Below are 13,017 nucleotides of genomic sequence, written 5' to 3'. Positions count from 1 at the left end.
GATAATGCTCAATTTTTAAGTACTTTTGTAAAAAGCAACAAATTCTGCTCTCAGCTACCGCCGGTTAATAAAAAAAAAGAGACCGGAAGTATTTTCGGGAAACACAGGAAAACACGACGATATGTTTGGCTTTTCACAATAAAACAACGCGTCTTCGGGTGAACTCGTGATCGCACGAGTCCTGTCGAAATCTGACGGTGGCCGGCGGGAAACGAAAAAGTGCTTCTGTTCTGCTGTCTTTTACGTGAGTTTTTACTCATACTTTTGCTGATGTTTTGTTAAAAACATGGAAAAAATAACGTAAAAATACTATTCGTATTTTAAAAAAACATGAATAGATGCGTATTAGTAAAAAATTGTGAGCTAGCTTAGCTAAGCTAGTTAGCTGACACAGACATACTGACTCAAAAAGCAGATGTAACTGATAATTACTTATCCATATCCAAAGACATGCTTCATTGATTAGTCTAAATTGCCCCTAGGTGTGACTGTGTATGATTTGTGGCAGACTGGTGACCTGTCCAGCATGGCCCCCCCTGCCTTCACCTGGTGGCCGGTATAGGCTCCGGCAGCCCCGTGGCCCCGAAAGGGACAAAACGGGTTATATATATATTTAACATTTGTTATTTGTCATTGTTTTGTGTTTGTGAATGTTTCAAAAATGATTCCTATTATTATACAAAGAGGCTGCTGCTAGCTTGTAACCTAGCATAATTTTTTTAATTAATATTAGTATTATTATTATTGCTGTCTAAAAGTCAAGACTGTGTTCTGCGTTGAATTCTATAGCACTGTTGTTGCTGGGTGATTTTCACTCGACCAAAACTATTTACATGAATTTCAATATGTTGCGTGTCAAGGCGCCTGTGTCAGGAAAGTCTCACATCATGTCCCAGGAATGGGAGGACCAATGATCAGATTTGTAGTATGATTTTTTAGGAATTTCTTTGTTCTCAAATTTCTAATTTTTAGTAATCTTCTAGCATGGAACCTTATTTTTTTTTTTTATACACCCCACAGTTGAATATAAAAGAAAACCCCTCTAATTTATCATGTGCTGTCATGACGACAAGTGCTTTTTTTTATTAAATCGGGTAAAAATTACCCGGCAAACATGATGGTGCGACTTTTTATAACGAAAGTGTTCTAGGTTTAAGGCCTTTGAGTTAGAAGAACTTGTGATGGCTGCCCATCCTAGTCCTCCAGGTCTTCAAACTTCCTGTTTCGTTCGGATTTGACTAAACTCACCTGATCCAGGTAATCAGCAGTAAGAAGTGCAGGGAGAGCTGGGAAACTAGTGGGGTGGTAGATCCTGAGGAGCAGGTTGGACAGCCCTGTTAATTTCCACCAGCACATTAGTGAACTCTATCATTGATGTTGGATGAGGAGCTTTGGCTCAATCTCACTATTCATGGAGACGGTCTTCATGGACCTTCGCTTGTCTTCTGGTGTGCAACAACTTCTCCAACATCTGCTAAAGCTGTCAGAGTTTTGTTTAGTAGCAGGAAGTCTAAAAAGAACCTAAAATAAACCTCCATACAGTCTGGTTTAAACCTTTTTGAAGGCTATTCTTTGTTTTTAACTTTTTAAATGCCTGTTATTTTGATTGACAGCAAGGTCAACACATTAGAAGTTCAAACTTTTTGTTTTGCTCAATTGATGTTTTTGCAGAACTAATATGTTAAGCTTCAGTGGGAAAAAAAAAAGAAAGGTAAACCTGTGTGCAGCTTGTTTCTTGCCTGGGGGGGAGCAGCTGTTTGGTTACATGGTCTGTAAGGTGATCTGGCCTCTTTACAGATTTGAAGCTTTCGTGTGGTTTACCCTCAGAGTTTCGAGTTTCCTTTTATTTCTAGACTGAGAACAAATACTGGGAATCCAAAGTGAGACTCGTCTCTCGTTCCTCAGGCTCATAAATCCTAGTTTCTGTTCTTCTGACGGCCTTCAAATCTCACAGAATGAGAAAATGAGTTTTCCGTTTTTCCACTGTAGATTACGTAACTCTGTGAGGAGATTGTCGGGCCGCTGAAAGCCTGCAGACAGGAACAGGAACAGGAAGGCCGGGGAGCGTCTGTGGAGACACCTGCTGCTCTCCCTGGGGAGGGTGACCAGCCGTGTGAAGCCGCAGAGGCTGCAGCCACAGCTCAAACCCTGGAAGGGGACGCAGGCTGGCTGAAGACGGGCATTGTGGTCGCGTTTGTGTTGCCTCTGCTGCTGGCAGTGTAGGAGGAGTTGCCATAGAAACCAGAGCTTGTTGAGGCTGGCTGCATGGAGTGTTGTTACTCTGGGAGATTTATAATGATGAACAGCGAGACGGCTGCCCACAGCGTTGTCCAGAACTGCACGATCTGTGCTGAGGAGAAATTACTGCCAAACTCGGGGTCAGATTTTTTTTCCTTGACTTAAAAAAAAAATGGGACCAGACCTTTTTCGTGGCCCCTTGGCCAGGACTCATCCTCTGATAAAATCTGGCCAATGCAGGTAGCAGCTGCTGTTTCTGTGACAACCTTTGGAGAATCATGAGACAGCGAAAGTGGACACGGCTATAAAAAAACAAACAAACAAATCCACTTCTCTGCTAATCCTTGTTATACAAAATGTCTCCTCCACGTGTTTTTTTTTCTTTTCTCTTGTGATCCCTCTATTTTAGGAGACCAAATCCAGTTATTTGGTAATTATTGCATTCCCTGAAAAGAAAAGAGGAAAAACAAGAAGTCGTTCAATCTGTCATCATCAGAGTGAAGCTGAGGTGAAAGTACATCAGCTATAAAATCATTTCATTAATAATAGGCTTGCACAATAAATCGCAAATTTATCGTTATGGCGATATCAAGCTGTGCAATATGCATATCGCTAAAGACGGCCAAAACTGCGATAAATGGTAATCTTAAATGTGCTAAAACAATCTTCTGGCAGCTTGAAGTATTTAAATAAATCCCTAATGCATTCGACCAATCGGATGGATGACTTTACGTTGTTGACCAATGGGTGGAGCCCTTTCATGTTAGACGAGGATCATTTGGAGTCTAATTTTTAAACCGTTGCAATTAAATGGGAGTTGTGTTTTTGGTTGTTTTGCTATTTGTTCATGGACCGCAAGTTATATCGTTATCGCAATATTGATCACTAATATCGCAAGTTTTCCTCATGTCATGCAGCCCTAATGAATACATTTAGGGTCAAATTTCAAGGCTAAAACCTACTAAACTAATTCATTTAAAGTATGATCTCTACATTTTCACCCTTCTGATTTTTAGTTTCTAAGGCATCTGATTGGTCAGTTTAACTCAAACTACAGAAAAAAAACAATGAATAAAATGAGGCTTATCAAGAACCTGTTAAAAAAAGGTATCAGATCAGAAGGGTAATTGTGATTATGGTTATTCTAACAGCTGTTTATTTAGAGCATTATAGGATTCTGGCTTCTTGGAGCCACTTCCTGTTTGGAACACCATGGGGGAGGGGTCAGTCAGTCCAGTTCCCATGCACAGTCAATGGTTGTAGCGCTAATGTGGACCAGTGCCTAACCCTAAGGTTGGTGGGGAGAGGCTATGACCCTAAGGTCACAGGAGACCCTGACCTGACAATAATTCATTTAAGCCTGCTGCCAAATTTGGAAGTTAATCAAATTCCACTCAATGTCAATAAAACATGTGATATGATAAATCTAACCTCATGAAGAGGCTGTTTTTAGTAGTTTAGATAAAACGATATATTTAGAAACTCGGTCCTCAAGAAAAACGAAAACTTTTTTCACAATTTTTTCTTTGGAGGAAGCATTTCTTAACTGGAAATGTCAGCTGCAACAGATTCATCTCAGTTAATGAACAATTTGTCTAAAGTATATCTGATAACAGATTTTGAAAATATAAAGTTAATATAAATTCATTCAAATTCGAAATTTAAGGGGAAAAAAGTGACGTTTCTGAAATTCTTTCTAGTTTTGAGGTCCAGATTTTCAAAATAAGAATTCTCGAGGAGAAAGGATTTCTCCCCTGTTGGCTTAATTTATTTATGTGTTTTAGGTTATAAAAAATGCATATATCTACAATCGAAGCGTCTTCTGCTTCGTGATGTGTTGGTCAGAACTTGCAGAAACAGGATCTTCATTCTTGTAATACTGTTACATTAACCCGGAAAGATGCATTTACTGTTACTCCTGACTAAATTAAAACTGTATTTAAATAAAACGTTCCACCTAAGGGTCACTTATGCAGGTCAGTTGTTTCTTCCACTAACAGAGACAAACTGGAAGCATTAGGCCTGGACCGTCTCTGTAATTGCCGTCTTGCTTTTGACCATCAAAGGGAAAAGAGTTTCTTTTCCTTGGAAAGCAGTTGAGGAACCATTAGATGTCGGATGTAACTCCTGCACAAAGAGCTGCTTCTGTCAGGTCACCTGATTGAAGAAAAACACTTTTTTCTGCCGCAAATGTGTGAGAATAATATCGTTTGCTTGTTGATGCAGAGCCAGCTCTGCCTTAAATGTATTTATGACCAGGTGGATTAAAACATTTTTCTACTGTTGCGTCCTTAGGGATTCTATCAGATTGAAATGGAGTTTCCTCGCTCATCTGTGACCCAAAAAAAACAAACAAACTTCGGGGCGAACTGCTGTCCACATGATGGCAGTGCAGAGCAAACCCTGTGAAGCCCTGACAACAAACTTTGCCTTGCAGAGGGGCCACCTGTTCCTCATTCTCCTACAGCGATTCTGCCTGTTTGGAAGAACCATTCAGGCAAAGTAGGGGAGTGGAGACGCCATGTGGGTGATTTTAGAGGAGAAGAAGGATGATCTGAGATCCATGACCCTCAGAGCAGATGTTCCCCTGAGGGGAACCGCTGTTCCACACCTCCAATGAACATCACTACCCTGTCTGGACAACAGAGTGAGGCCTTTCATGCAAAGGCTATTCGACTGGTGTTAAGTTGGTAATGGGATGCAGAACCGCTGGCAGCAGAGTCTCCTTGCGCATTATTGACGCTTCAGGAGGTTTCTGCGGTTCCATGTTGACTACACCTTTGATCTTGAATGGGTATTAACAGTCAAATTTGCTAATCCACTGTAAAAGTAACAGGCACAGTTGAAAAGCCCCCATCTGCATTTCCAACCATCTTAAACCAGCTGTAGGCATCACAACCCCTGGTGTCTCGAGGGTGATTCAGACGTAAACAGCCGACCGTCTGATTGGGCTGCAAGGGAACCTTTTCTGTGTGGCATGATTTAACCAAAACTTTGGTAGTATTGAGCAACTGATTTTTTTTTTTTAAAGAAACTACTAGAAGATGCAACAGGAAACTATGGAAATTTGTCCATCATAAAAGAGAACAGGAACTTCATCTCCATAAGTTCGTAGGAAGAAGTTGTCCAAACAAGTCTGTCTTGTGAGTCGAGGCTATAAATGTTACGATCTCTTCTTGCAGTGTTTGGAGTCTGTGACGTTGGCAGAAGAGGGATGATCTCCCAGCTTGGCTTCTCAGTGAAATGTCCAAATGACCTTCCTACCAATTTGGGTCTCAGAGGAGCCAGTCTTTGGTCGTACACCATGCAGAAAAGGTAAAGAAATAACATTTTTTATTTGCTTTTTGCTCAAAATGCAATTTGTACTTCTGACAATCCATAGTAACCAATGTCAGAGTGTAGGACCGATAATGAATGCGACTTTTTTCATGTCTCTACATCAAAGTTTCTGATCTTCCTCAGAATTCATTAAAAGCACTGTTACCGTGGCAACATGGCATAAAGGTGTTCAGCTCAAAATAATTTTTCATCTGTAGAAATAAGTTCCTCCAACTTCAAGTGGTTTTCATGACAACATTATGCAAAATACGAAGTAATAGATTATCAATATACACCTTTCCTTTATGCGTTCAGTAAATTGAGATAAGGTTTTCTTGCACGGGGACCTTGTAACTCCCTAAATGGATAAATAAATATAGATAATATATCTACCTGTTATGGAATTAAATCAACAGGTCATACAATTATAAATGGGATGCCACAGGGTTCTATCTTAGATCCATTGCTATTCATGATGGATTGGTTTGAAGTTTATTTTTGCTCATGACTCGGTTTAATGTTATTTATACTCGCATCCTATTGTGTATTTTCCTACCAAAGTCTTTATTACGGAAATGGTCTAAATGCTGACTTTCTCTCAAATATTTGATGAACTAACAAATTGTAGTAAATTGGTTTTGGCATCCAAAGTTGGTTATATTGTTTTTCTGTGACAAAACCATAGTTCTGTCAGTTATTTCAGCTGTGCCATCAAAATTTTGTTGTTTACCGTGTAGGAAATATTTTGATGAATCTCATCACAACTTGGGAGAAATTATATTCTGATTTTTTTTTTAACTCTACTGTATGCCATCAAATGACTTCATTCAAATGTTGTTCAGCATATCTACTGTTTTCCTTCTGATTTTTTTCACATGTCCTAATTATTGTCCTAATTATGATACGGCCTATCTTCATAGTGAGAGTTTGAGCTAAACTTTAATTTAAAGGTCGAAGCTCATTGAGTGAGGTGAAATTTTATTTCATAACACTCAACTGAGCTAGATGTCTACTTGGCCTGTTTGCAATAGTCCATGAAACCCAGCACCCGGAAACGCTGATATCTTCCTGTAGCATCAAATATTCACTCTAAGGAGGGAGTTTACTGTGTCAGAGAGTAATCTTTTCTCTGAATAGAGTTTTCACTTCCTCAACTTGTCCAGAGCCAGAGATAAAACATGAACCTGTTGAGTTTATGCAGCAGAAGCTTTAGTCCACAGACAGGCTGCTCTGTTCGATCATTGCATACAATAATAAGTGGGTTTTAAGACTTGATTGAGTAAATGATGAACCTCCGAGATTTAGTCTAGACTGGGAACAGAGTCCTGTTAAACAGCAGATCCATGAAGCCAACTAAGCAGGCAAGAAGCAGCCTCAGTAACCTCAGATGCTGCTTTGTTTCTTTTTCTGAGTTGTAGTTGGGTTGACTGTTGGACAACAGACTCCTTCAATATTCTGACACATAAATGATGGATGATGTTTGAGTACTTTTTTACTTTAACAATTGTAAGTTTGAAATGGCAATTCTATATGTTTATATGTTCAGTTATTACGATGGATAAATCTGGTGTGTGAAACCTTTTAACACTGGATCTGTCACCGGTGATACAGAATAACCAACGCTATTTGAACTACTGTAACTCTTTGATCATTGCTCAATAAGATTCTGACACAGCGCAAGGATCTTTATGCTTAAATGCAATGGTTTACGTTAGTTACGTTAGCAAAGCGTAAAGTTGCTTTTGAGAATCAGCAGGTTTACTCTGATTGGCAAGTGTAAAGTGTTGGAGATCAAAGTTATTTTTCTTTGATTCTCACCAGGGTTTGGTATTTTGGATTGTCCGCTGTTTTTGACTATTATTGAGTGCTAATGCTCATCCGAACTTTGATACAATTTGAGCTTTAAAATGTTAATTTTACAGTCAATATAAGCACACAAAGTTTGAGATATCCTTGAAAAGATGTACACTCACTGGCCACTTTATAAGACACACCTATCCAAATGCTTGTTAAATCAACTTTCTAACTTTCATCAGAACAGGGAATAAAGGTGATTAAAGGGATTTAGAACTTGACATGGTTGTTGGCACCGGACAGACAGGCTGGTTACAGAAAATGGTCTAGAAAAGAGAAAATACTGCAGTTCTGTGGGCAGAAATGCCTTGTTGATGCCAGTGGTCAGAGGAGAATGGTCAGACTGGTTCCAGCTGATAAAAAAAACAACAGGAACTCAAAGACCCTCTGGTTACAACCGACGTCTGCAGAAGACCATCTCTGAACCCACAACACGTCCAACCTTGATGCAGAAGTTCACAAAGACTCACCAAAACTATGTCCAAAACTAGACAATAGAAGATGGGAAAAACATTGTCTGGTCTGATGAGTCTCCATTTCTGCTGCCACATTCGGATGGTAGAGTCAGAATTTGGCATCAACAACATGAAAGCATGGATCTATCCTCCTTGTATCAATGGTTCAGGCTGGTGATGGTGGTGTCATGGTGTAGGGGATGATTTTTTGGAGCACTTTGGGCTCCTTAGTACCAATTGATCATGGTTACATCACCACAGCCAACCCGATTATCGTTGCTGACCATGTCCATCCCTTTCTGACCACAGTGTACCATCTTCTGATGGCTACTTCCAGCAGGATAGGGCTCCATGTTGTATAGCTGGAATCATCTCAGACTGGTTTCTAGAAATGACAATGTGTTCTCTGGACTCAAATGGCCTCCACAGTCACCAGATGTCAACCCAATAGATCACTGTTGGGGTGTGTTGGAATGGCAGATTGGGGGCGCAGTTGCTGCATCACTAGCAACTGCGTGATGCTATCATGTCAATATGAACCAAGCTCTCTGGGGGATGTTTCCAGAACCTTTTGAATTGATGCCACCATGGATTAAGGCAGTTCTGAAGGCAAGAGGAGGGTCCAACCCGGTACTAGGAAGGCGTACCTAATTAAGTACCCTAATTGTATATCTATTTATCTTTAGTATTTTTGTTTTGATTGCTTGAAAAGTGTGAGAGTGAAGTAAAGAAAGAAAATGAAAAAGTGCTGTGGACTTGAGAAGGACAAAAACTGTCCACAACGCAAAACGGATGAACCAAAGTTGGTGACGGTTCTCATTCATCACGTGACAGCGTCTTGAAGTTGAGTCATAGCAACTGGACTTAAACTCGCTAAGATTATAGTAAATGTTGACCAGTGGTGCAAGAAAGAGGTAGAGACACTTTATTCTGTGTTATGACCAGAGTACAAGGGGGACTATCATTTTATTTCATGGCTTTCTCTATCATTGTTGTCTGGTAAGATCACCCCCAGGTGAATGGCGTTTGGAACTGCGTGGTCCGTCCAGGCGTTGTAGTGTACGAGAGTGCTGTGTGACCTCGTTCAAAACTGTCACTCTGGAGGGAAGCGGAGACAGAGAACTAAACCGCTGTTAAAGAAAGTGAGCCCTTGACATTCGACTTTTCTTATTCACTGAGCATTTTCTGCTCTATTTTTTTGTATTGATTTTTTTTTTTTGCCATCTGAAGTCTCCAGAAAATAATTTTCCAAGGCCATATGAGAGGCAAAACCCTGCCGTCTTTCTCACCTCTTAATTGGTCAGAGCCACTCTTTTCCTGCTCTCAGCTCAGTTACCAAGGAAACGAGTCAGCTTTCACACTATGGCAGCGTTTTTTTGTTATTCAGCTCCTGCCAACAAAGCTTTTGTGAGCTTCCTCACGGCCAACATGCAGACAGAACGTGCTTCAGTCTTGCTGTTTTTACTTGTTCAATGAGTTGAAGGTACAGTAGCTTCATGAAAACGGTAATGTTTTTTTTCATTCAAGACTTCCTGTGACTGCACATCCCATACCAAGTTACCATTTTATAATGCACACTTGTTGCATCACATCTCCAAGACTACCACGTCTGTGATGGTGGAGGCTTTCATAACACAGGAGGCTGGGTAAAACACACCTGTACAACTGGAACCAACTATGAGCTCGATCCTTTCATAACCACGCTGGAGATGACCCATCCGGAGTCAGTGATGTAAATATCCCAGTTTTTCGTAAGGCGAACAGGAGGTGGTCACCCACGGAGATCTGCCTTGGATGTGTGTTGAACTTAAAAACGGGTCAGTGAAGTGGGCCTGGATCAGAGTTGGTGTGATAAGGAAGAGAGGCTGGTAGATCTAAATCTGAGGCCCTGAGCAGATTCATCGAGATATGGATTACTAAAACTATGTATAGCTGTGTAGGATGAAGAACAGCAAAGATAGTTTAGACAGCTGAAGGAATGGCTCCTGGGGGCTTCCGTTTGAGCCAATAGTCATGTCTAACCAGGAGGAGGACCTGGTGCAGAAGAAACTGAATCTCCCTGCTGACCTGGAAACAACGCTCAGAAGAGCTGGAGAAGGTGCGGGCCTCCTTTCTTAGCTTGCTGCCCCTGTGACCTAGTTTTTGATGAGCGTATTTAATGAGAGGTTAGAAGAATAACTGGATTGCTCCTTTAATTCCTTATATAGATGCTCTGCTTTCAGGCTCAGATCTACTATGACTTTATGTTGAAGTTTCCTTCAGCTGTTGAAAGTCGTCCTAAGTTCATTTGACATCTTTTCTTGGTCAATTCAATTGAAAAAATGTTTTTTTTATCCTACAGCGATTTCACAGCGTAGGTGCAAGATGAAGAACACATTAAAAAAACATCATAGCAAACCAAAAGGCCAAGTCACTGAAAGGCTTAGTCACATGCACTTCTCTACGGGTCTACCACAGCACAGGGGCTGCAGATTTTTGGGTTGTCCAGGCCTAAGGAGGTTTGTAGAGAGAAGTGGCGAAGGGAAGCACAGGTGTGTCTTCAAGTTGCACACACTTGTGACGTACTGGTGATGCTGTGTTATAGCGCTCTTAAGCCACACTCTAGTCATTAGTAAGGCGGCAATACTGACTCCTAACTTATTGCACGCAAGAGCTACATTCACAGGGGTGTCTGGAGTATGCCCATGTTCTCTGCTTGTCTAATTTCCTCATTTCTAAGTGAACAGTGCTAACGGGCTCTTTGCTCAGAGCGCAGGATTTGGCGAGGTAGAAAAAAATGAAATAATTCGGACGACATGCTTGCATCTCACCTACTTCACCCTTGCTTACCTTTACGTGTTGTATAAGTGTTCACTACGATCTGTCGCCCGTGGCATGCCCATAGAACAGCCTGTATCCACTCATAAAGGCAGTTGTGACTTAGGCTTTAGATTGTTTTAACCGAAAAAGGTACAGTTTATTCTACCAAACTGAAACCATGCTAGTTTTTATCAGGAACTCTAAGCATGACCAGCACATCACATCAATGAGTTTTGGGTTTGAGCCCCTGTGCTGAATAAACATTGGGAGAGGAAGATGATTTCCAAAGGAAGTAACCTCCAGCTAAACAGACTCTGTGAGGGCGGCCATCTGTGATGACTGCTTGGGGTCAGAGGACAGGACAGACACAAACAAAGACAAAAACCAAACATTGTAAAATGCGTCATAAGAAAATTGAGAAAAATAACTAAAATGGCTTTAAAGGTGCAAGAGGAATTGGTAAGGAAAGACACCCAAAGGCTCAGAGACAATCCAACTGAGATCCAGCTGACCTTCTTTCTGATAGTAGGGTTTCTTTGTCTGCCAGCAAAACTCTGTTTTTATGGTGCATCTCTCTGCTGTGGTTTGTTCTGCGTTGAAGTCCAGCTCTGCCTCACTCTGTATGTTTACATTCTCCAGCCTCAATCATGAAACGGTGAGCCAACATCCAGGACGCAGTTGGGTCATCAAAGTCAGCGTTTCCATGAATGCTTTTGGTTTTCTGGATCCACGCAAGCTTCCATTTTACAGCAACATGCCAAAGAGCTGAAGGTGACTTATACAATCAGCCACCAGCTGACATGTGACCCATGTCCCCGAGAATCCTCTGATGACAAAACTAACCAGGGTTAATCAATGCTCTCCCCTCAGTGTTGTAATGATCCAGTCAGGCTGATTAAAGAGCACAGAGTGTGAAACACAAAGACCTGGATAACAAGAGTCTCAAATCGCAGAGGATGTTAACACACTTGTCTACGTTAGACGATACAGGAAAATACAAGAGGTTTCATGACCCTCGGTGGTGGATCGACATGCTTCAGAGATGCTCCATTATCCTTGATAAGCTTCTGTCGGACCAGAACTTAAACTTGTTGTCTGAGACCTTTTAATAGAAGGGTTCCCAGTGTGAACCATCTCAAGTTGATTCCTAAACTTCTTGAGGATGTGGCGCACATACTTTAGGAACATCCTGTGGACACATCTGACATAGCCTCTGTGGATGAACCAACTAAGGAGGTCAAATAAGATTACAGTTTAGTTTAAAGTAAACCAGAAACGAGGTCCTTAAAGGACCTTAATGATGCTAAAAATGCTAAATTAATTTAAAAAATGGTTTTATTACCAAATCACAAGCTAAAAATAACTGCAAAAATGCCAAGTTAGCTAAAAGTAACTATAAAATAATCAAAAGGCTATAAGAGATTTTTCTACACAGGCTGAATTAAATCTGGAATGTATGGAGAGGAAATCTGTATTAGGTGAGTACAAAATAAATGAACTCCTAATAAGAACTTTTTATTGAACAATTTAAGCATTTGGTGATTGAAAAGGAAAAATAAGAAGTTTTAATGATTTTGATTTTTACAGCTAACTTATTAAATAACACACTTAAGTTTAGGCGGTTTTGTTTTTTTTCCTCATCAGTTGCCTCTAAAAAAAAAGATGTTTGGTTGAGATAAAGCTGAATTTGAAACCCATAATGCATCATATTTCCCAGCCACGCAGCATTTGAGGATACATTTGTATTTTCCAAACAGCGCTGCTGGATACAGAGTGCTGATGAGGTGACCTACATTTTTTGCTGTGTTGGTTCCTGTGTTGTTTAGTGGCCACTTGGTTTTGTGAAGACCTCTGCTCAAGCTACAGTCACGTATTCACCTTTTTCGGGGCTGCAGACTTTTGGGTTATCCGGGCCTGTGGTGGAAACGAGTGGCCGGTTCAAGACGCAACACCGGTAACTCTGGTGTTGACGCTCATTGAATTGCCGTTACTCTTTTACCATTTATGCAATTAATGTGATTTCAATGGATTTGTTAAGTAGTAAAGTGCTACAGTGCCCGGGTACAATGTTGTATATCAGCATAAAGATGCTTTTCGCAGCTTCAGGATGTGTTGGAATTAAAGCAGCTGCGTAGGCGGTTAAAGATTTACTGCCAGGGACAACTTCGATGTTAAAGGATGGAGAAGAGTTCAGGTGTCTTGCAGTTCCCTTGAGGCTTGCTGAAAAGTAACATGGGATTGTCATGGGTGTAATACGTGTATTATGTTTACTATACAGTTACCGTTATGAAGCCCATTGAGACGACTGTTGTTGTAACACGTGGCTTCTAAGGAGTACTGTGTAATCAGAAAA

The 13,017-nt window shown here is 40.7% G+C and overlaps 1 protein-coding gene across 1 annotated transcript in view; it reads left to right on the top strand.

Moving 5' to 3' along the window:
- The first annotated feature begins 144 nt into the window (after positions 1-144).
- Positions 145-13,017, top strand: part of hlf (HLF, PAR bZIP transcription factor) — a 58,597-nt gene continuing 45,724 nt past the window's right edge. Inside the window, exons 1-2 of the mRNA XM_023957279.1 lie at positions 145-244; positions 5,421-5,553. Coding sequence (XP_023813047.1) covers positions 5,490-5,553 — 64 coding nt within the window. The 5' untranslated portion in view covers positions 145-244; positions 5,421-5,489. The remainder of the gene's footprint in view (positions 245-5,420; positions 5,554-13,017) is intronic.

Source organism: Oryzias latipes, chromosome 8 (assembly GCF_002234675.1).
Source record: "Oryzias latipes chromosome 8, ASM223467v1".
Taxonomy (NCBI): Eukaryota; Metazoa; Chordata; class Actinopteri; order Beloniformes; family Adrianichthyidae; genus Oryzias; species Oryzias latipes.
The sequence above is the reverse complement of the archived record's forward strand: the minus strand, read 5'-3'. Positions and strand labels throughout refer to the sequence as shown.